Raw genomic sequence first — 22,958 nt, 5'->3', positions numbered from 1 at the left:
TGGGCTCCTGCACCCTGCAGCCCTAAAAGAGCTGTTGGGCCCCACACTGAGTTTCCTGCCCGCTCTGCCCATTCCCCACGGGCTGCCTACAGCCCCAGGGCTGCGGGGATTGCGATGCCAACAAAGTCACTCCAACGGCAAAGGCCCAGGTCAGAGCCTCTTGGGAGGCCATGGGTCAATAGGGGAGAGGGTGAGCAACCCCCAGCACATCCCCAGCTGCCATGCTTCCATCCCCACCACATTCCTGCACCCCTGCACCTTCTCTCGTTTTTCCTCCTGCGCTGAGGCAGAAGCCCTTCCTGGCATTCCCTCTGTCACACACCCACCGCATGGGGACACAGCTCTGCCCAGGAATGAGCCCACGGGCCAGTGCTCTCGACCAGACTTTGCCGGCCCTTTGGTGTTCTTCCTCGCACAGCAGCCCACAAAGAAGCCCACGCTGCCACACCGCCCCAGAGCACGCAGACGCAGCAGCCATGGTCACCAAAATCCCCTTCCACCACTGTGCCCTCAGCAGACATGCAGAGGACACCACGGGAGCCAGGACCTGGTGGATGGCTGAGAGTCAGTGCAGGGGGACCTGGCCAGATGCGGGGATGGGCAGAGATCGAATCATTCTGGAGGGGAAGAGAAGACCTGCAAACTTCCCTTCAGGCAATGGTAAAAACCAATCCCTTGTCTTGCCATTTGGCTGCCTGTTTTCCCACCCTCTGTGTTCACAATTGCGGATGACCCATCTTTCCTCGAGCTCCCCAGCAGTGACCAACATGCTGCCACACTGCCTTTCTGATACCTCTGGCCAGAACCGTCCCTGTCCAAGACCACCTTGCAGTGCCCAGATCACGCAGTCAGAAGATGCTTGGGGAAGGGAGGGACCTGAGGAAGGCAGGCAATCCAACCTCCTGCTCCAAGAGCGTTGTGCTTCATGTGCCTGGATGGCTACCCGTGGCCATTTCATGGCTCTGAAAGGAAACTTGGGAAGACCTGGCTGTGTCTCTGTCTCACCCCTTCCCAGTGGCCCCCACCTCGAGCTGGGCAGGGGGACATGGCCAGCGGCCCTGTCCATGCAGCACTCATCTCCCCGTGTCCCTGCACCTCCAAATGGGACTAGCAAGAAGCCAACGAAAGGGGGTAATGGCAGGCATGCTGGTTTTGCAGAGGATTTGGACGAGCTTCTGCCGGGCACCTAGGGCACTTTCACGTAACCAAAGAGGGCTTTGGGAAGGTATGGTGTTTATTGCTGACGGGAGACCAGAGGAAGCTCAGTGGGATGTGCTCTGCAAGACCCAGCTGGGACTGTCATCATCACTTGTATCCCACTGAGCAAACTGCCCAAATGCTCCAAGGGCACCACCCTGGGAGATTCAAGCAGTGCAGACCAACCCGCCCGGAGGCTTGGGGGAAGTTGGAAAGAAGAGGGAAGGATGAGGAAAAACCATGGGTCAGCATTGCGATGCAACACAGCTTTTATTGCAGTTTGAGGGGAGGAGGGAGATGGGAGAAGAGCAGAGTGCTGGTCGAGGGCAGCCCACGTCTCCTGGCAGCGGGCAGAGCGACAGCGAGCATCAGCCGTGCCGCGGGATCAGGCACCCAGTGCGGGTCTCTGTCATCAGGGGCAATGAGTGCTGAAGGGATGCTGAAGCGGGGCAGGAGGAAGGCAGAGCTGGGCCCCAAGCAGGCACGAGGTAGCCAAGCGCTGGAGCCCAGCAATGCCAAAGGGATGTCTTTCCTTCGGTGGCCGTGTCGGGATGTGCCAGGGGATTCTCCGGAGCTCTTCTTCATCAATGACCGGACCCAGTGTGAGGTTTAGCAGGGCCCACAGCTGCCACTGAGGTACCTGTGGCCTCGGGCCCAGCCGCCATATCCACAACCCCCAAAGGCTCCGTAGCCCCCATAAAGCCCATAGCCTCCATAGCCCCCAAGGCCTCCATAGCCCCCAAGGCCTCCATAGCCCCCAAAGCCTCCATAACTGCCACCGTAGCTCCCTGCAACGCTGGGCACTCCCGCCGAGCCAACAACGCTGTGCTGCGGGAAGTTGCTGAGGATGGGCCCGGGGAAGGTGATCACCGAGGCCGGGGGCTGGATCACCACCGTGGAGTCGGGGCACTGCCGCACGCAGGGCTCGTTGACGGTGTTAGCCAGAGGGGCCGGGGCGGCCACCCCACAGGAAGGGACGCACAGGCTGGAGCAGGACATCCTTTGGTTCAGCAGGTAAAGCTGCAAGACAAGGCAGAGCTCTGGCTCAGTGCAAGGCCTGATCCCAAATCCCTCCTGCCTCTCCTTCACTTGGGACCTGTGTCCCAGGACGTGCTCTGCATCATCTCAGGCAGTCAGAGCAAAAACACGTTGCAGAGGTGAAATGCTGCTATAAACCCTTGCTCCCTCATGCTCCATGCGCCTGACTTGCCCACAGGAGTCAGGAAAACCTCCCTCTTCCAAAGCAGGTGGAAAATCCCCGAGCTCCCAAAGGACCTGAGCGCATTGGTGTCCTCAGGGCTTCGTACCAACAAGTCCAAATTTCCATCCTTTCCATAGCTCTGAAACAGCCCCATCGCATCCTACCTATGCGCTATGAAAGCGTGGTGGAGAAGACAGCAGGAGATCCCGTGAGAAAGCCACTGCTGAGGAAGGATAGAGGGACATAAGACTTGGACTTACCACGATGATCAGGAGAGTCAAGCGGAGGAAGCTGGATAGAGGGCTGTGAAGCCCTCAGCTCTTTTATACATGTCCCAGACCGCCCGGGGCATTGGCCGAGGGGGCGGTGACAAAAACCCCAGGTAATTATGAATTCAAGTGGACAAGCTTCATGACACAGATAGTGAGGCGAGACAATTATATGCCTTCTCAGTGGGGACACTGGCGTGCAAATGTGCCCTGGAGAAGAAAGAGGTGATGGGAGGGACAGACCGTGACACATCATTACATGAAAGGCATAGCGCTGCTGTAGCTGAACTCGCGGCACCAATAAACCCTGATCTGTCCCTAATCCCCCCACTTTGCTTACGCAGAGGAATCTTGGGCATCTTTCACAAGATTGCTGTGCTCAACTACGCCACACTCAGCAGCAGCCAAGCCGCGCACCCAGAGCCAGCGGTGCCCAGCGTGCCTGTGCCTGTGCCTGTGCTTGTGGGGAGCGTGGCCACGTGCCGCCTGGCTGCCTTTGCAGCTTGGCCAGCCTCTCCTGGCACAGCCCTCAATGCCCACCTGAGTTATCGAGTCCCTGCAGAGAGGGCTCAGGGAGGACCGAGGTCATACACATGAGTCTGAAGGAGCTGACGGTGACTTGGTACAGTTGCTGCTCTCCTGCTCTTCCATACACATCCCCCCTCTCAGAGGTCTCCTCTGCTCTATCCCACTGTCATGTCCATCAACCTCTCTACCAGCCTCCCTGTGCATTTGGGGTTCTGCCACACAAGGCACTCATCTCCTCTACTCTTTGCATTGCTGTCAAAATGGACCTAAAAATTCAAATATCCTCCGGAGTCTTGGAGGTCAGCAATTGATAGTGATGTCTGTGAACCCCAAGACTGTGAGATACGCAGCTGTTGCTGGCATTTGGGAATCACACCGTTTGTGTGGAATTGTTTCTGTTTTTACCCAACCTCCCGGTACGTCTGTTTACCAGCCCGTAACAGAGAGGTAATGACAGGTATAATGGCTGTGCCACTTCGGCAAGATTCTCAGGTCTCTTCTACAAAGGCAAAATGGGGGATTAGGGACAGATCGGGATTTATTGACCGTGAGTTCAGCTACAACAACGCATTGTCTTACATGTAATGATGTGTCACGGTCTAGCCCTTCCATCACCCCTATAATCTCCAGGACACGTTTGTATGACAATGTCCCCAAAGAGGAGGCATATAATTGCCTCGACTCACATGAAATCAGTATCATGAAGCTTGTACGCTGGATTTGATGATTCCCCGGGGTTTCCACCACCGCCCCCTCGGCCGATGCCTCGGGCAGCCTGGGACATGTATAAAAGAGCTGAGGGCTTCACAGCCCTCTATCCCGCTTCCTCTGCTTGACTCTCCTGATCAACAGGGTAAGTCCAGCTCTTGGAAGCCTCTTGGGGATCTCTCCCCGCCTCCCTTCATACAGCCCCTTCTTCGCACCTTTGCCTAATCCCTGGTGCATTTTCCAGGACTCTCTGCCTGCCTGAAAGATGTCCTGCTCCAGCCTGTGCGTCCCTTCTGGTGGGGTGGCCGCCCCGGCCCCTCTGGCTGACACCGTCAACGAGCCCTGCGTGCGGCAGTGCCCCGACTCCACGGTGGTGATCCAGCCCCCGGCCTCGGTGATCACCTTCCCCGGGCCCATCCTCAGCAACTTCCCACAGCACAGCGTTGTTGGCTCGGCGGGAGCGCCCAGCGTTGCAGGGGGCTACGGTGGCAGTTATGGAGGCCGTGGTGGTTTTGGAGGCCTTGGGGGCTATGGAGGCCTTGGGGGCTATGGAGGCTATGGGCTTTATGGGGGCTACGGAGCCTTTGGGGGTTGTGGATATGGCGGCTGGGCCCGAGGCCACAGGTACCTCAGTGGCAGCTGTGGGCCCTGCTAAACCTCACACTGGGTCCGGTCATTGATGAAGAAGAGCTCCGGAGAATCCCCTGGCACATCCCGACACGGCCACCGAAGGAAAGACATCCCTTTGGCATTGCTGGGCTCCAGCGCTTGGCTACCTCGTGCCTGCTTGGGGCCCAGCTCTGCCTTCCTCCTGCCCCGCTTCAGCATCCCTTCAGCACTCATTGCCCCTGATGACAGAGACCCGCACTGGGTGCCTGACCCCGCGGCACGGCTGATGCTCGCTGTCGCTCTGCCCGCTGCCAGGAGACGTGGGCTGCCCCCGACCAGCACTCTGCTCTTCTCCCATCTCCCTCCTCCCCTCAAACTGCAATAAAAGCTGTGTTGCACTGCAATGTCGACCCTTGGGTTTTCTTGATTCTTCCTCCATACCCAAATACCCCGACTGGCAGGCTGGGATCCTGTGTTGCGTTTTGTGTGGCAACGTTTTGGTAGTGGGAGGGGCTACAGGGGTGGCTTCTGTGAGAAGTTGCTAGAAGCTTCCCCTGTGTCTGATAGAGCCAATGCCAGCCGGCTCCAAGATGGATCCGCCCCTGGCCAAGGCCAAGCCAATCAGCGCCTCTGTGATAACATATTTAAGAAGGAAAACAAAGGAGTTAAAGGAAACTTTTGCAACCGGAGGGAGGATTGAGAAGATGTAAGAAGCTCTGCAGACACCAAGGTCAGTGAGGAAGGAGGGGGAGGAGGCGCTCCAGACACCAGAGCAAAGATCCCCCTGCAGCCCGTGGTGTAAACCATGGTGAGGCAGGCTGTCCCCTGCAGCCCATGGAGGAAGGATGAGGGGGTGTAGAGATTCCACCTGCAGCCCGTGGAGGACCCCACGCTGGAGCAAGTGGAGGCACCTGAAGGAGGCTGTGGCCCGTGGGAAGCCCACGCTGGAGCAAGTTCCAGGCCGGACCGGTAGACCCGTGAAGAGGGGAGCCCACGCCAGGGCAGGTTTGCTGGCAGGACTTGTGACCCTGTGGGAGGGACCCCACGCTGGAGAAGTCTGCTCCTGAAGGTCTGCACCCTGTGGGAGAGACTACGCTGGAGCAGTTCGTGAAGGACTGTAGCCCATGGGAGAGACTCCATGTTGGAGCAGGGGAATGTTGAGAGGAGTCCTCCCTCTGAGGACAAAGAAGCGGCAGAGACAATGTGTGCTGAACTGACCGCAACCCCCATTCCCTGCCCCCTTGTGCTGCTGAGGGGGGAGGAGGTTGAAGCCGGGAGCGAAGTTGAGCCCGGGAAGATGGGAGGGGTGGGGGGAGGTGTTTTAAGACTTGATTGTATTTTCTCATTGCTCTACTCTGTTTTGCCTAGTAATAAATGAGATGAATCTCCTCTCTACATTCAGTCTGTTTTGCTCCTGACGGTAGTTAGCGAGTGATCTCTTCCTGTCCTTATCTCGACCCAAGCCTTTTGTTATACTTCTCCTCTCCCATCCCGCTGGGGGAGGGGTGAGTGAGCGGCCGCGGGGCACCCAGCTACCGGCTGGGCCTAAACCACGACAGATCCCTAGTCCATCCCAGCCAGCTCTCACACAGGACGTTGTCAGGGGCTACTGCGGGAGCTGCCTCGCTCCCTCCTGTCTGCCCTTGGCAGCACGTCCCTCCACCAGATGGTCGTCTGCGGCCACGACCGTGCTCGTCCCCTTCTACAACAGCTTCTCCCTCTTGGGCCTCCCTGTCTTCTCCCCACTTTGGGCTCCTGCACCCTGCAGCCCTAAAAGAGCTGTTGGGCCCCACACTGAGTTTCCTGCCCGCTCTGCCCATTCCCCACGGGCTGCCTACAGCCCCAGGGCTGCGGGGATTGCGATGCCAACAAAGTCACTCCAACGGCAAAGGCCCAGGTCAGAGCCTCTTGGGAGGCCATGGGTCAATAGGGGAGAGGGTGAGCAACCCCCAGCACATCCCCAGCTGCCATGCTTCCATCCCCACCACATTCCTGCACCCCTGCACCTTCTCTCGTTTTTCCTCCTGCGCTGAGGCAGAAGCCCTTCCTGGCATTCCCTCTGTCACACACCCACCGCATGGGGACACAGCTCTGCCCAGGAATGAGCCCACGGGCCAGTGCTCTCGACCAGACTTTGCCGGCCCTTTGGTGTTCTTCCTCGCACAGCAGCCCACAAAGAAGCCCACGCTGCCACACCGCCCCAGAGCACGCAGACGCAGCAGCCATGGTCACCAAAATGCCCTTCCACCACTGTGCCCTCAGCAGACATGCAGAGGACACCACGGGAGCCAGGACCTGGTGGATGGCTGAGAGTCAGTGCAGGGGGACCTGGCCAGATGCGGGGATGGGCAGAGATTGAATCATTCTGGAGGGGAAGAGAAGACCTGCAAACTTCCCTTCAGGCAATGGTAAAAACCAATCCCTTGTCTTGCCATTTGGCTGCCTGTTTTCCCACCCTCTGTGTTCACAATTGCGGATGACCCATCTTTCCTCGAGCTCCCCAGCAGTGACCAACATGCTGCCACACTGCCCTTCTGATACCTCTGGCCAGAACCGTCCCTGTCCAAGACCACCTTGCAGTGCCCAGATCACGCAGTCAGAAGATGCTTGGGGAAGGGAGGGACCTGAGGAAGGCAGGCAATCCAACCTCCTGCTCCAAGAGCGTTGTGCTTCATGTGCCTGGATGGCTACCCGTGGCCATTTCATGGCTCTGAAAGGAAACTTGGGAAGACCTGGCTGTGTCTCTGTCTCACCCCTTCCCAGTGGCCCCCACCTCGAGCTGGGCAGGGGGACATGGCCAGCGGCCCTGTCCATGCAGCGCTCGTCTCCCCGTGTCCCTGCACCTCCAAATGGGACTAGCAAGAAGCCAACGAAAGGGGGTAATGGCAGGCATGCTGGTTTTGCAGAGGATTTGGACGAGCTTCTGCCGGGCACCTAGGGCACTTTCACGTAACCAAAGAGGGCTTTGGGAAGGTATGGTGTTTATTGCTGACGGGAGACCAGAGGAAGCTCAGTGGGATGTGCTCTGCAAGACCCAGCTGGGACTGTCATCATCACTTGTATCCCACTGAGCAAACTGCCCAAATGCTCCAAGGGCACCACCCTGGGAGATTCAAGCAGTGCAGACCAACCCGCCCAGAGGCTTGGGGGAAGTTGGAAAGAAGAGGGAAGGATGAGGAAAAACCATGGGTCAGCATTGCGATGCAACACAGCTTTTATTGCAGTTTGAGGGGAGGAGGGAGATGGGAGAAGAGCAGAGTGCTGGTCAGGGGCAGCCCACGTCTCCTGGCAGCGGGCAGAGCGACAGCGAGCATCAGCCGTGCCGCAGGGACAGGCACCCAGTGCGGGTCTCTGTCATCAGGGGCAATGAGTGCTGAAGGGATGCTGAAGCGGGGCAGGAGGAAGGCAGAGCTGAGCCCCAAGCAGGCACGAGGTAGCCAAGCGCTGGAGCCCAGCAATGCCAAAGGGATGTCTTTCCTTCGGTGGCCGTGTCGGGATGTGCCAGGGGATTCTCCGGAGCTCTTCTTCATCAATGACCGGACCCAGTGTGAGGTTTAGCAGGGCCCACAGCTGCCACTGAGGTACCTGTGGCCTCGGGCCCAGCCGCCATATCCACAACCCCCAAAGGCTCCGTAGCCCCCATAAAGCCCATAGCCTCCATAGCCCCCAAGGCCTCCATAGCCCCCAAGGCCTCCAAAACCACCACGGCCTCCATAACTGCCACCGTAGCTCCCTGCAACGCTGGGCGCTCCCGCCGAGCCAACAACGCTGTGCTGCGGGAAGTTGCTGAGGATGGGCCCGGGGAAGGTGATCACCGAGGCCGGGGGCTGGATCACCACCGTGGAGTCGGGGCACTGCCGCACGCAGGGCTCGTTGACGGTGTCAGCCAGAGGGGCCGGGGCGGCCACCCCACCGGAAGGGACGCACAGGCTGGAGCAGGACATCTTTCAGGCAGGCAGAGAGTCCTGGAAAATGCACCAGGGATTAGGCAAAGGTGCGAAGAAGGGGCTGTATGAAGGGAGGCAGGGAGAGATCCCCAAGAGGCTTCCAAGAGCTGGACTTACCCTGTTGATCAGGAGAGTCAAGCAGAGGAAGCGGGATAGAGGGCTGTGAAGCCCTCAGCTCTTTTATACATGTCCCAGGCTGCCCGAGGCATCGGCCGAGGGGGCGGTGGTGGAAACCCCGGGGAATCATCAAATCCAGCGTACAAGCTTCATGATACTGATTTCATGTGAGTCGAGGCAATTACATGCCTCCTCTTTGGGGACATTGTCATACAAACGTGTCCTGGAGATTATAGGGGTGATGGAAGGGCTAGACCGTGACACATCATTACATGTAAGACAATGCGTTGTTGTAGCTGAACTCACGGTCAATAAATCCCGATCTGTCCCTAATCCCCCATTTTGCCTTTGTAGAAGAGACCTGAGAATCTTGCCGAAGTGGCACAGCCATTATACCTGTCATTACCTCTCTGTTACGGGCTGGTAAACAGACGTACCGGGAGGTTGGGTAAAAATAGAAACAATTCCACACAAACGGTGTGATTCCCAAATGCCAGCAACAGCTGCGTATCTCACAGTCTTGGGGTTCACAGACATCACTATCAATTGCTGACCTCCAAGACTCCGGAGGATATTTGAATTTTTAGGTCCATTTTGACAGCAATGCAAAGAGTAGAGGAGATGAGTGCCTTGTGTGGCAGAACCCCAAATGCACAGGGAGGCTGGTAGAGAGGTTGATGGACATGACAGTGGGATAGAGCAGAGGAGACCTCTGAGAGGGGGGATGTGTATGGAAGAGCAGGAGAGCAGCAACTGTACCAAGTCACCGTCAGCTCCTTCAGACTCATGTGTATGACCTCGGTCCTCCCTGAGCCCTCTCTGCAGGGACTCGATAACTCAGGTGGGCATTGAGGGCTGTGCCAGGAGAGGCTGGCCAAGCTGCAAAGGCAGCCAGGCGGCACGTGGCCACGCTCCCCACAAGCACAGGCACAGGCACAGGCACAGGCACGCTGGGCACCGCTGGCTCTGGGTGCGCGGCTTGGCTGCTGCTGAGTGTGGCGTAGTTGAGCACAGCAATCTTGTGAAAGATGCCCAAGATTCCTCTGCGTAAGCAAAGTGGGGGGATTAGGGACAGATCAGGGTTTATTGGTGCCGCGAGTTCAGCTACAGCAGTGCTATGCCTTTCATGTAATGATGTGTCACGGTCTGTCCCTCCCATCACCTCTTTCTTCTCCAGGGCACATTTGCACGCCAGTGTCCCCACTGAGAAGGCATATAATTGTCTCGCCTCACTATCTGTGTCATGAAGCTTGTCCACTTGAATTCATAATTACCTGGGGTTTTTGTCACCGCCCCCTCGGCCGATGCCCCGGGCAGCCTGGGACATGTATAAAAGAGCTGAGGGCTTCACAGCCCTCTATCCAGCTTCCTCCGCTTGACTCTCCTGATCATCGTGGTAAGTCCAAGTCTTATGTCCCTCTATCCTTCCTCAGCAGTGGCTTTCTCACGGGATCTCCTGCTGTCTTCTCCACCACGCTTTCATAGCGCATAGGTAGGATGCGATGGGGCTGTTTCAGAGCTATGGAAAGGATGGAAATTTGGACTTGTTGGTACGAAGCCCTGAGGACACCAATGCGCTCAGGTCCTTTGGGAGCTCGGGGATTTTCCACCTGCTTTGGAAGAGGGAGGTTTTCCTGACTCCTGTGGGCAAGTCAGGCGCATGGAGCATGAGGGAGCAAGGGTTTATAGCAGCATTTCACCTCTGCAACGTGTTTTTGCTCTGACTGCCTGAGATGATGCAGAGCACGTCCTGGGACACAGGTCCCAAGTGAAGGAGAGGCAGGAGGGATTTGGGATCAGGCCTTGCACTGAGCCAGAGCTCTGCCTTGTCTTGCAGCTTTACCTGCTGAACCAAAGGATGTCCTGCTCCAGCCTGTGCGTCCCTTCCTGTGGGGTGGCCGCCCCGGCCCCTCTGGCTAACACCGTCAACGAGCCCTGCGTGCGGCAGTGCCCCGACTCCACGGTGGTGATCCAGCCCCCGGCCTCGGTGATCACCTTCCCCGGGCCCATCCTCAGCAACTTCCCGCAGCACAGCGTTGTTGGCTCGGCGGGAGCGCCCAGCGTTGCAGGGGGCTACGGTGGCAGTTATGGAGGCTTTGGGGGCTATGGAGGCCTTGGGGGCTATGGAGGCCTTGGGGGCTATGGAGGCTATGGGCTTTATGGGGGCTACGGAGCCTTTGGGGGTTGTGGATATGGCGGCTGGGCCCGAGGCCACAGGTACCTCAGTGGCAGCTGTGGGCCCTGCTAAACCTCACACTGGGTCCGGTCATTGATGAAGAAGAGCTCCGGAGAATCCCCTGGCACATCCCGACACGGCCACCGAAGGAAAGACATCCCTTTGGCATTGCTGGGCTCCAGCGCTTGGCTACCTCGTGCCTGCTTGGGGCCCAGCTCTGCCTTCCTCCTGCCCCGCTTCAGCATCCCTTCAGCGCTCATTGCCCCTGATGACAGAGACCCGCACTAGGTGCCTGTCCCTGCGGCACGGCTGATGCTCGCTGTCGCTCTGCCCACTGCCAGGAGACGTGGGCTGCCCCCGACCAGCACTCTGCTCTTCTCCCATCTCCCTCCTCCCCTCAAACTGCAATAAAAGCTGTGTTGCATCGCAATGCTGACCCATGGTTTTTCCTCATCCTTCCCTCTTCTTTCCAACTTCCCCCAAGCCTCTGGGCGGGTTGGTCTGCACTGCTTGAATCTCCCAGGGTGGTGCCCTTGGAGCATTTGGGCAGTTTGCTCAGTGGGATACAAGTGATGATGACAGTCCCAGCTGGGTCTTGCAGAGCACATCCCACTGAGCTTCCTCTGGTCTCCCGTCAGCAATAAACACCATACCTTCCCAAAGCCCTCTTTGGTTACGTGAAAGTGCCCTAGGTGCCCGGCAGAAGCTCGTCCAAATCCTCTGCAAAACCAGCATGCCTGCCATTACCCCCTTTCGTTGGCTTCTTGCTAGTCCCATTTGGAGGTGCAGGGACACGGGGAGACGAGCGCTGCATGGACAGGGCCGCTGGCCATGTCCCCCTGCCCAGCTCGAGGTGGGGGCCACTGGGAAGGGGTGAGACAGAGACACAGCCAGGTCTTCCCAAGTTTCCTTTCAGAGCCATGAAATGGCCACGGGTAGCCATCCAGGCACATGAAGCACAACGCTCTTGGAGCAGGAGGTTGGATTGCCTGCCTTCCTCAGGTCCCTCCCTTCCCCAAGCATCTTCTGACTGCGTGATCTGGGCACTGCAAGGTGGTCTTGGACAGGGACGGTTCCGGCCAGAGGTATCAGAAGGGCAGTGTGGCAGCATGTTGGTCACTGCTGGGGAGCTCGAGGAAAGATGGGTCATCCGCAATTGTGAACACAGAGGGTGGGAAAACAGGCAGCCAAATGGCAAGACAAGGGATTGGTTTTTACCATTGCCTGAAGGGAAGTTTGCAGGTCTTCTCTTCCCCTCCAGAATGATTCGATCTCTGCCCATCCCCGCATCTGGCCAGGTCCCCCTGCACTGACTCTCAGCCATCCACCAGGTCCTGGCTCCCGTGGTGTCCTCTGCATGTCTGCTGAGGGCACAGTGGTGGAAGGGGATTTTGGTGACCATGGCTGCTGCGTCTGCGTGCTCTGGGGCGGTGTGGCAGCGTGGGCTTCTTTGTGGGCTGCTGTGCGAGGAAGAACACCAAAGGGCCGGCAAAGTCTGGTCGAGAGCACTGGCCCGTGGGCTCATTCCTGGGCAGAGCTGTGTCCCCATGCGGTGGGTGTGTGACAGAGGGAATGCCAGGAAGGGCTTCTGCCTCAGCGCAGGAGGAAAAACGAGAGAAGGTGCAGGGGTGCAGGAATGTGGTGGGGATGGAAGCATGGCAGCTGGGGATGTGCTGGGGGTTGCTCACCCTCTCCCCTATTGACCCATGGCCTCCCAAGAGGCTCTGACCTGGGCCTTTGCCGTTGGAGTGACTTTGTTGGCATCGCAATCCCCGCAGCCCTGGGGCTGTAGGCAGCCCGTGGGGAATGGGCAGAGCGGGCAGGAAACTCAGTGTGGGGCCCAACAGCTCTTTAAGGGCTGCAGGGTGCAGGAGCCCAAAGTGGGGAGAAGACAGGGAGGCCCAAGAGGGAGAAGCTGTTGTAGAAGGGGACGAGCACGGTCGTGGCCGCAGACGACCATCTGGTGGAGGGACGTGCTGCCAAGGGCAGACAGGAGGGAGCGAGGCAGCTCCCGCAGTAGCCCCTGACAACATCCTGTGTGAGAGCTGGCTGGGATGGACTAGGGATCCCAGCCTGCCAGTCGGGGTATTTGGGTATGGAGGAAGAATCAAGACAACCCAAGGGTCGACATTGCAGTGCAACACAGCTTTTATTGCAGTTTGAGGGGAGGAGGGAGATGGGAGAAGAGCAGAGTGCTGGTCGGGGGCAGCCCACGTCTCCTGGCAGCGGGCAGAGCGACAGCGAGCATCAGCCGTGCCGCAGGGACAGGCACCCAGTGCGGGTCTCTGTCATCAGGGGCAATGAGTGCTGAAGGGATGCTGAAGCGGGGCAGGAGGAAGGCAGAGCTGGGCCCCAAGCAGGCACGAGGTAGCCAAGCGCTGGAGCCCAGCAATGCCAAAGGGATGTCTTTCCTTCGGTGGCCGTGTCGGGATGTGCCAGGGGATTCTCCGGAGCTCTTCTTCATCAATGACCGGACCCAGTGTGAGGTTTAGCAGGGCCCACAGCTGCCACTGAGGTACCTGTGGCCTCGGGCCCAGCCGCCATATCCACAACCCCCAAAGGCTCCGTAGCCCCCATAAAGCCCATAGCCTCCATAGCCCCCAAGGCCTCCATAGCCCCCAAGGCCTCCAAAACCGCCACGGCCTCCATAACTGCCACCGTAGCTCCCTGCAACGCTGGGCGCTCCCGCCGAGCCAACAACGCTGTGCTGCGGGAAGTTGCTGAGGATGGGCCCGGGGAAGGTGATCACCGAGGCCGGGGGCTGGATCACCACCGTGGAGTCGGGGCACTGCCGCACGCAGGGCTCGTTGACGGTGTCAGCCAGAGGGGCCGGGGCGGCCACCCCACCGGAAGGGACGCACAGGCTGGAGCAGGACATCTTTCAGGCAGGCAGAGAGTCCTGGAAAATGCACCAGGGATTAGGCAAAGGTGCGAAGAAGGGGCTGTATGAAGGGAGGCGGGGAGAGATCCCCAAGAGGCTTCCAAGAGCTGGACTTACCCTGTTGATCAGGAGAGTCAAGCAGAGGAAGCGGGATAGAGGGCTGTGAAGCCCTCAGCTCTTTTATACATGTCCCAGGCTGCCCGAGGCATCGGCCGAGGGGGCGGTGGTGGAAACCCCGGGGAATCATCAAATCCAGCGTACAAGCTTCATGATACTGATTTCATGTGAGTCGAGGCAATTACATGCCTCCTCTTTGGGGACATTGTCATACAAACGTGTCCTGGAGATTATAGGGGTGATGGAAGGGCTAGACCGTGACACATCATTACATGTAAGACAATGCATTGTTGTAGCTGAACTCACGGTCAATAAATCCCGATCTGTCCCTAATCCCCCATTTTGCCTTTGTAGAAGAGACCTGAGAATCTTGCCGAAGTGGCACAGCCATTATACCTGTCATTACCTCTCTGTTACGGGCTGGTAAACAGACGTACCGGGAGGTTGGGTAAAAATAGAAACAATTCCACACAAACGGTGTGATTCCCAAATGCCAGCAACAGCTGCGTATCTCACAGTCTTGGGGTTCACAGACATCACTATCAATTGCTGACCTCCAAGACTCCGGAGGATATTTGAATTTTTAGGTCCATTTTGACAGCAATGCAAAGAGTAGAGGAGATGAGTGCCTTGTGTGGCAGAACCCCAAATGCACAGGGAGGCTGGTAGAGAGGTTGATGGACATGACAGTGGGATAGAGCAGAGGAGACCTCTGAGAGGGGGGATGTGTATGGAAGAGCAGGAGAGCAGCAACTGTACCAAGTCACCGTCAGCTCCTTCAGACTCATGTGTATGACCTCGGTCCTCCCTGAGCCCTCTCTGCAGGGACTCGATAACTCAGGTGGGCATTGAGGGCTGTGCCAGGAGAGGCTGGCCAAGCTGCAAAGGCAGCCAGGCGGCACGTGGCCACGCTCCCCACAAGCACAGGCACAGGCACAGGCACAGGCACGCTGGGCACCGCTGGCTCTGGGTGCGCGGCTTGGCTGCTGCTGAGTGTGGCGTAGTTGAGCACAGCAATCTTGTGAAAGATGCCCAAGATTCCTCTGCGTAAGCAAAGTGGGGGGATTAGGGACAGATCAGGGTTTATTGGTGCCGCGAGTTCAGCTACAGCAGCGCTATGCCTTTCATGTAATGATGTGTCACGGTCTGTCCCTCCCATCACCTCTTTCTTCTCCAGGGCACATTTGCACGCCAGTGTCCCCACTGAGAAGGCATATAATTGTCTCGCCTCACTATCTGTGTCATGAAGCTTGTCCACTTGAATTCATAATTACCTGGGGTTTTTGTCACCGCCCCCTCGGCCAATGCCCCGGGCGGTCTGGGACATGTATAAAAGAGCTGAGGGCTTCACAGCCCTCTATCCAGCTTCCTCCGCTTGACTCTCCTGATCATCGTGGTAAGTCCAAGTCTTATGTCCCTCTATCCTTCCTCAGCAGTGGCTTTCTCACGGGATCTCCTGCTGTCTTCTCCACCACGCTTTCATAGCGCATAGGTAGGATGCGATGGGGCTGTTTCAGAGCTATGGAAAGGATGGAAATTTGGACTTGTTGGTACGAAGCCCTGAGGACACCAATGCGCTCAGGTCCTTTGGGAGCTCGGGGATTTTCCACCTGCTTTGGAAGAGGGAGGTTTTCCTGACTCCTGTGGGCAAGTCAGGCGCATGGAGCATGAGGGAGCAAGGGTTTATAGCAGCATTTCACCTCTGCAACGTGTTTTTGCTCTGACTGCCTGAGATGATGCAGAGCACGTCCTGGGACACAGGTCCCAAGTGAAGGAGAGGCAGGAGGGATTTGGGATCAGGCCTTGCACTGAGCCAGAGCTCTGCCTTGTCTTGCAGCTTTACCTGCTGAACCAAAGGATGTCCTGCTCCAGCCTGTGCGTCCCTTCCTGTGGGGTGGCCGCCCCGGCCCCTCTGGCTAACACCGTCAACGAGCCCTGCGTGCGGCAGTGCCCCGACTCCACGGTGGTGATCCAGCCCCCGGCCTCGGTGATCACCTTCCCCGGGCCCATCCTCAGCAACTTCCCGCAGCACAGCGTTGTTGGCTCGGCGGGAGCGCCCAGCGTTGCAGGGGGCTACGGTGGCAGTTATGGAGGCTTTGGGGGCTATGGAGGCCTTGGGGGCTATGGAGGCCTTGGGGGCTATGGAGGCTATGGGCTTTATGGGGGCTACGGAGCCTTTGGGGGTTGTGGATATGGCGGCTGGGCCCGAGGCCACAGGTACCTCAGTGGCAGCTGTGGGCCCTGCTAAACCTCACACTGGGTCCGGTCATTGATGAAGAAGAGCTCCGGAGAATCCCCTGGCACATCCCGACACGGCCACCGAAGGAAAGACATCCCTTTGGCATTGCTGGGCTCCAGCGCTTGGCTACCTCGTGCCTGCTTGGGGCCCAGCTCTGCCTTCCTCCTGCCCCGCTTCAGCATCCCTTCAGCACTCGTTGCCCCTGATGACAGAGACCCGCACTGGGTGCCTGTCCCTGCGGCACGGCTGATGCTCGCTGTCGCTCTGCCCGCTGCCAGGAGACGTGGGCTGCCCCCGACCAGCACTCTGCTCTTCTCCCATCTCCCTCCTCCCCTCAAACTGCAATAAAAGCTGTGTTGCATCGCAATGCTGACCCATGGTTTTTCCTCATCCTTCCCTCTTCTTTCCAACTTCCCCCAAGCCTCTGGGCGGGTTGGTCTGCACTGCTTGAATCTCCCAGGGTGGTGCCCTTGGAGCATTTGGGCAGTTTGCTCAGTGGGATACAAGTGATGATGACAGTCCCAGCTGGGTCTTGCAGAGCACATCCCACTGAGCTTCCTCTGGTCTCCCGTCAGCAATAAACACCATACCTTCCCAAAGCCCTCTTTGGTTACGTGAAAGTGCCCTAGGTGCCCGGCAGAAGCTCGTCCAAATCCTCTGCAAAACCAGCATGCCTGCCATTACCCCCTTTCGTTGGCTTCTTGCTAGTCCCATTTGGAGGTGCAGGGACACGGGGAGACGAGCGCTGCATGGACAGGGCCGCTGGCCATGTCCCCCTGCCCAGCTCGAGGTGGGGGCCACTGGGAAGGGGTGAGACAGAGACACAGCCAGGTCTTCCCAAGTTTCCTTTCAGAGCCATGAAATGGCCACGGGTAGCCATCCAGGCACATGAAGCACAACGCTCTTGGAGCAGGAGGTTGGATTGCCTGCCTTCCTCAGGTCCCTCCCTTCCCCAAGCATCTTCTGACTGCGTGATCTGGGCACTGCAAGGTGGTCTTGGACAGGGACGGTTCCGGCCAGAGGTATCAGAAGGGCAGTGTGGCAGCATGTTGGTCACTGCTGGGGAGCTCGAGGAAAGATGGGTCATCCGCAATTGTGAACACAGAGGGTGGGAAAACAGGCAGCCAAATGGCAAGACAAGGGATTGGTTTTTACCATTGCCTGAAGGGAAGTTTGCAGGTCTTCTCTTCCCCTCCAGAATGATTCGATCTCTGCCCATCCCCGCATCTGGCCAGGTCCCCCTGCACTGACTCTCAGCCATCCACCAGGTCCTGGCTCCCGTGGTGTCCTCTGCATGTCTGCTGAGGGCACAGTGGTGGAAGGGGATTTTGGTGACCATGGCTGCTGCGTCTGCGTGCTCTGGGGCGGTGTGGCAGCGTGGGCTTCTTTGTGGGCTGCTGTGCGAGGAAGAACACCAAAGGGCCGGCAAAGTCTGGTCGAGAGCACTGGCCCGTGGGCTCATTCCTGGGCAGAGCTGTGTCCCCATGCGGTGGGTGTGTGACAGAGGGAATGCCAGGAAGGGCTTCTGCCTCAGCGCAGGAGGAAAAACGAGAGAAGGTGCAGGGGTGCAGGAATGTGGTGGGGATGGAAGCATGGCAGCTGGGGATGTGCTGGGGGTTGCTCACCCTCTCCCCTATTGACCCATGGCCTCCCAAGAGGCTCTGACCTGGGCCTTTGCCGTTGGAGTGACTTTGTTGGCATCGCAATCCCCGCAGCCCTGGGGCTGTAGGCAGCCCGTGGGGAATGGGCAGAGCGGGCAGGAAACTCAGTGTGGGGCCCAACAGCTCTTTAAGGGCTGCAGGGTGCAGGAGCCCAAAGTGGGGAGAAGACAGGGAGGCCCAAGAGGGAGAAGCTGTTGTAGAAGGGGACGAGCACGGTCGTGGCCGCAGACGACCATCTGGTGGAGGGACGTGCTGCCAAGGGCAGACAGGAGGGAGCGAGGCAGCTCCCGCAGTAGCCCCTGACAACATCCTGTGTGAGAGCTGGCTGGGATGGACTAGGGATCCCAGCCTGCCAGTCGGGGTATTTGGGTATGGAGGAAGAATCAAGACAACCCAAGGGTCGACATTGCAGTGCAACACAGCTTTTATTGCAGTTTGAGGGGAGGAGGGAGATGGGAGAAGAGCAGAGTGCTGGTCGGGGGCAGCCCACGTCTCCTGGCAGCGGGCAGAGCGACAGCGAGCATCAGCCGTGCCGCAGGGACAGGCACCCAGTGCGGGTCTCTGTCATCAGGGGCAATGAGTGCTGAAGGGATGCTGAAGCGGGGCAGGAGGAAGGCAGAGCTGGGCCCCAAGCAGGCACGAGGTAGCCAAGCGCTGGAGCCCAGCAATGCCAAAGGGATGTCTTTCCTTCGGTGGCCGTGTCGGGATGTGCCAGGGGATTCTCCGGAGCTCTTCTTCATCAATGACCGGACCCAGTGTGAGGTTTAGCAGGGCCCACAGCTGCCACTGAGGTACCTGTGGCCTCGGGCCCAGCCGCCATATCCACAACCCCCAAAGGCTCCGTAGCCCCCATAAAGCCCATAGCCTCCATAGCCCCCAAGGCCTCCATAGCCCCCAAGGCCTCCAAAACCGCCACGGCCTCCATAACTGCCACCGTAGCTCCCTGCAACGCTGGGCGCTCCCGCCGAGCCAACAACGCTGTGCTGCGGGAAGTTGCTGAGGATGGGCCCGGGGAAGGTGATCACCGAGGCCGGGGGCTGGATCACCACCGTGGAGTCGGGGCACTGCCGCACGCAGGGCTCGTTGACGGTGTCAGCCAGAGGGGCCGGGGCGGCCACCCCACCGGAAGGGACGCACAGGCTGGAGCAGGACATCTTTCAGGCAGGCAGAGAGTCCTGGAAAATGCGCCAGGGATTAGGCAAAGGTGCGAAGAAGGGGCTGTATGAAGGGAGGCGGGGAGAGATCCCCAAGAGGCTTCCAAGAGCTGGACTTACCCTGTTGATCAGGAGAGTCAAGCAGAGGAAGCGGGATAGAGGGCTGTGAAGCCCTCAGCTCTTTTATACATGTCCCAGGCTGCCCGAGGCATCGGCCGAGGGGGCGGTGGTGGAAACCCCGGGGAATCATCAAATCCAGCGTACAAGCTTCATGATACTGATTTCATGTGAGTCGAGGCAATTACATGCCTCCTCTTTGGGGACATTGTCATACAAACGTGTCCTGGAGATTATAGGGGTGATGGAAGGGCTAGACCGTGACACATCATTACATGTAAGACAATGCGTTGTGTTAGCTGAACTCACGGTCAATAAATCCCGATCTGTCCCTAATCCCCCATTTTGCCTTTGTAGAAGAGACCTGAGAATCTTGCCGAAGTGGCACAGCCATTATACCTGTCATTACCTCTCTGTTACGGGCTGGTAAACAGACGTACCGGGAGGTTGGGTAAAAATAGAAACAATTCCACACAAACGGTGTGATTCCCAAATGCCAGCAACAGCTGCGTATCTCACAGTCTTGGGGTTCACAGACATCACTATCAATTGCTGACCTCCAAGACTCCGGAGGATATTTGAATTTTTAGGTCCATTTTGACAGCAATGCAAAGAGTAGAGGAGATGAGTGCCTTGTGTGGCAGAACCCCAAATGCACAGGGAGGCTGGTAGAGAGGTTGATGGACATGACAGTGGGATAGAGCAGAGGAGACCTCTGAGAGGGGGGATGTGTATGGAAGAGCAGGAGAGCAGCAACTGTACCAAGTCACCGTCAGCTCCTTCAGACTCATGTGTATGACCTCGGTCCTCCCTGAGCCCTCTCTGCAGGGACTCGATAACTCAGGTGGGCATTGAGGGCTGTGCCAGGAGAGGCTGGCCAAGCTGCAAAGGCAGCCAGGCGGCACGTGGCCACGCTCCCCACAAGCACAGGCACAGGCACAGGCACAGGCACGCTGGGCACCGCTGGCTCTGGGTGCGCGGCTTGGCTGCTGCTGAGTGTGGCGTAGTTGAGCACAGCAATCTTGTGAAAGATGCCCAAGATTCCTCTGCGTAAGCAAAGTGGGGGGATTAGGGACAGATCAGGGTTTATTGGTGCCGCGAGTTCAGCTACAGCAGCGCTATGCCTTTCATGTAATGATGTGTCACGGTCTGTCCCTCCCATCACCTCTTTCTTCTCCAGGGCACATTTGCACGCCAGTGTCCCCACTGAGAAGGCATATAATTGTCTCGCCTCACTATCTGTGTCATGAAGCTTGTCCACTTGAATTCATAATTACCTGGGGTTTTTGTCACCGCCCCCTCGGCCAATGCCCCGGGCGGTCTGGGACACGTATAAAAGAGCTGAGGGCTTCACAGCCCTCTATCCAGCTTCCTCCGCTTGACTCTCCTGATCATCGTGGTAAGTCCAAGTCTTATGTCCCTCTATCCTTCCTCAGCAGTGGCTTTCTCACGGGATCTCCTGCTGTCTTCTCCACCACGCTTTCATAGCGCATAGGTAGGATGCGATGGGGCTGTTTCAGAGCTATGGAAAGGATGGAAATTTGGACTTGTTGGTACGAAGCCCTGAGGACACCAATGCGCTCAGGTCCTTTGGGAGCTCGGGGATTTTCCACCTGCTTTGGAAGAGGGAGGTTTTCCTGACTCCTGTGGGCAAGTCAGGCGCATGGAGCATGAGGGAGCAAGGGTTTATAGCAGCATTTCACCTCTGCAACGTGTTTTTGCTCTGACTGCCTGAGATGATGCAGAGCACGTCCTGGGACACAGGTCCCAAGTGAAGGAGAGGCAGGAGGGATTTGGGATCAGGCCTTGCACTGAGCCAGAGCTCTGCCTTGTCTTGCAGCTTTACCTGCTGAACCAAAGGATGTCCTGCTCCAGCCTGTGCGTCCCTTCCTGTGGGGTGGCCGCCCCGGCCCCTCTGGCTAACACCGTCAACGAGCCCTGCGTGCGGCAGTGCCCCGACTCCACGGTGGTGATCCAGCCCCCGGCCTCGGTGATCACCTTCCCCGGGCCCATCCTCAGCAACTTCCCGCAGCACAGCGTTGTTGGCTCGGCGGGAGCGCCCAGCGTTGCAGGGGGCTACGGTGGCAGTTATGGAGGCTTTGGGGGCTATGGAGGCCTTGGGGGCTATGGAGGCCTTGGGGGCTATGGAGGCTATGGGCTTTATGGGGGCTACGGAGCCTTTGGGGGTTGTGGATATGGCGGCTGGGCCCGAGGCCACAGGTACCTCAGTGGCAGCTGTGGGCCCTGCTAAACCTCACACTGGGTCCGGTCATTGATGAAGAAGAGCTCCGGAGAATCCCCTGGCACATCCCGACACGGCCACCGAAGGAAAGACATCCCTTTGGCATTGCTGGGCTCCAGCGCTTGGCTACCTCGTGCCTGCTTGGGGCCCAGCTCTGCCTTCCTCCTGCCCCGCTTCAGCATCCCTTCAGCACTCGTTGCCCCTGATGACAGAGACCCGCACTGGGTGCCTGTCCCTGCGGCACGGCTGATGCTCGCTGTCGCTCTGCCCGCTGCCAGGAGACGTGGGCTGCCCCCGACCAGCACTCTGCTCTTCTCCCATCTCCCTCCTCCCCTCAAACTGCAATAAAAGCTGTGTTGCATCGCAATGCTGACCCATGGTTTTTCCTCATCCTTCCCTCTTCTTTCCAACTTCCCCCAAGCCTCTGGGCGGGTTGGTCTGCACTGCTTGAATCTCCCAGGGTGGTGCCCTTGGAGCATTTGGGCAGTTTGCTCAGTGGGATACAAGTGATGATGACAGTCCCAGCTGGGTCTTGCAGAGCACATCCCACTGAGCTTCCTCTGGTCTCCCGTCAGCAATAAACACCATACCTTCCCAAAGCCCTCTTTGGTTACGTGAAAGTGCCCTAGGTGCCCGGCAGAAGCTCGTCCAAATCCTCTGCAAAACCAGCATGCCTGCCATTACCCCCTTTCGTTGGCTTCTTGCTAGTCCCATTTGGAGGTGCAGGGACACGGGGAGACGAGCGCTGCATGGACAGGGCCGCTGGCCATGTCCCCCTGCCCAGCTCGAGGTGGGGGCCACTGGGAAGGGGTGAGACAGAGACACAGCCAGGTCTTCCCAAGTTTCCTTTCAGAGCCATGAAATGGCCACGGGTAGCCATCCAGGCACATGAAGCACAACGCTCTTGGAGCAGGAGGTTGGATTGCCTGCCTTCCTCAGGTCCCTCCCTTCCCCAAGCATCTTCTGACTGCGTGATCTGGGCACTGCAAGGTGGTCTTGGACAGGGACGGTTCCGGCCAGAGGTATCAGAAGGGCAGTGTGGCAGCATGTTGGTCACTGCTGGGGAGCTCGAGGAAAGATGGGTCATCCGCAATTGTGAACACAGAGGGTGGGAAAACAGGCAGCCAAATGGCAAGACAAGGGATTGGTTTTTACCATTGCCTGAAGGGAAGTTTGCAGGTCTTCTCTTCCCCTCCAGAATGATTCGATCTCTGCCCATCCCCGCATCTGGCCAGGTCCCCCTGCACTGACTCTCAGCCATCCACCAGGTCCTGGCTCCCGTGGTGTCCTCTGCATGTCTGCTGAGGGCACAGTGGTGGAAGGGCATTTTGGTGACCATGGCTGCTGCGTCTGCGTGCTCTGGGGCGGTGTGGCAGCGTGGGCTTCTTTGTGGGCTGCTGTGCGAGGAAGAACACCAAAGGGCCGGCAAAGTCTGGTCGAGAGCACTGGCCCGTGGGCTCATTCCTGGGCAGAGCTGTGTCCCCATGCGGTGGGTGTGTGACAGAGGGAATGCCAGGAAGGGCTTCTGCCTCAGCGCAGGAGGAAAAACGAGAGAAGGTGCAGGGGTGCAGGAATGTGGTGGGGATGGAAGCATGGCAGCTGGGGATGTGCTGGGGGTTGCTCACCCTCTCCCCTATTGACCCATGGCCTCCCAAGAGGCTCTGACCTGGGCCTTTGCCGTTGGAGTGACTTTGTTGGCATCGCAATCCCCGCAGCCCTGGGGCTGTAGGCAGCCCGTGGGGAATGGGCAGAGCGGGCAGGAAACTCAGTGTGGGGCCCAACAGCTCTTTAAGGG

At 58.3% G+C, this 22,958-nt stretch overlaps 8 protein-coding genes across 8 annotated transcripts; 4 read left to right on the top strand and 4 right to left on the bottom strand.

The window, feature by feature from the left end:
- Window positions 1–1,806: 1,806 nt before the first annotated feature.
- LOC129197730 (claw keratin-like) lies at window positions 1,807–2,196 on the bottom strand. The gene has a single exon (XM_054806429.1). It carries the CDS (start codon window positions 2,194–2,196, stop codon window positions 1,807–1,809), a length of 390 nt encoding a protein of 129 aa, XP_054662404.1.
- A 1,972-nt stretch (window positions 2,197–4,168) lies between these two features.
- LOC129197735 (claw keratin-like) lies at window positions 4,169–4,558 on the top strand. The gene has a single exon (XM_054806435.1). The coding sequence runs from the start codon at window positions 4,169–4,171 to the stop codon at window positions 4,556–4,558; it is 390 nt and encodes a 129-aa protein (XP_054662410.1).
- Window positions 4,559–8,066: 3,508 nt separating this feature from the next.
- LOC129197736 (claw keratin-like) lies at window positions 8,067–8,456 on the bottom strand. Its single transcript, XM_054806436.1, has one exon. The coding sequence runs from the start codon at window positions 8,454–8,456 to the stop codon at window positions 8,067–8,069; it is 390 nt and encodes a 129-aa protein (XP_054662411.1).
- Window positions 8,457–10,434: 1,978 nt separating this feature from the next.
- LOC129197728 (claw keratin-like) lies at window positions 10,435–10,824 on the top strand. The gene has a single exon (XM_054806427.1). The coding sequence runs from the start codon at window positions 10,435–10,437 to the stop codon at window positions 10,822–10,824; it is 390 nt and encodes a 129-aa protein (XP_054662402.1).
- A 2,416-nt stretch (window positions 10,825–13,240) lies between these two features.
- On the bottom strand, window positions 13,241–13,630 carry LOC129197731 (claw keratin-like). The gene has a single exon (XM_054806431.1). It carries the CDS (start codon window positions 13,628–13,630, stop codon window positions 13,241–13,243), a length of 390 nt encoding a protein of 129 aa, XP_054662406.1.
- Window positions 13,631–15,608: 1,978 nt separating this feature from the next.
- LOC129197727 (claw keratin-like) lies at window positions 15,609–15,998 on the top strand. The gene has a single exon (XM_054806426.1). The coding sequence runs from the start codon at window positions 15,609–15,611 to the stop codon at window positions 15,996–15,998; it is 390 nt and encodes a 129-aa protein (XP_054662401.1).
- A 2,416-nt stretch (window positions 15,999–18,414) lies between these two features.
- LOC129197734 (claw keratin-like) lies at window positions 18,415–18,804 on the bottom strand. The gene has a single exon (XM_054806434.1). It carries the CDS (start codon window positions 18,802–18,804, stop codon window positions 18,415–18,417), a length of 390 nt encoding a protein of 129 aa, XP_054662409.1.
- Window positions 18,805–20,782: 1,978 nt separating this feature from the next.
- LOC129197725 (claw keratin-like) lies at window positions 20,783–21,172 on the top strand. Its single transcript, XM_054806424.1, has one exon. The coding sequence runs from the start codon at window positions 20,783–20,785 to the stop codon at window positions 21,170–21,172; it is 390 nt and encodes a 129-aa protein (XP_054662399.1).
- The last annotated feature ends 1,786 nt before the right edge of the window (window positions 21,173–22,958 follow it).

The sequence above is a fragment of the Grus americana genome, chromosome 29 (genome assembly GCF_028858705.1).
Source record: "Grus americana isolate bGruAme1 chromosome 29, bGruAme1.mat, whole genome shotgun sequence".
Lineage (NCBI taxonomy): Eukaryota > Metazoa > Chordata > Aves > Gruiformes > Gruidae > Grus > Grus americana.
Note: the sequence above shows the minus strand (reverse complement) of the source record. Positions and strands in the feature narration are given on the sequence as shown.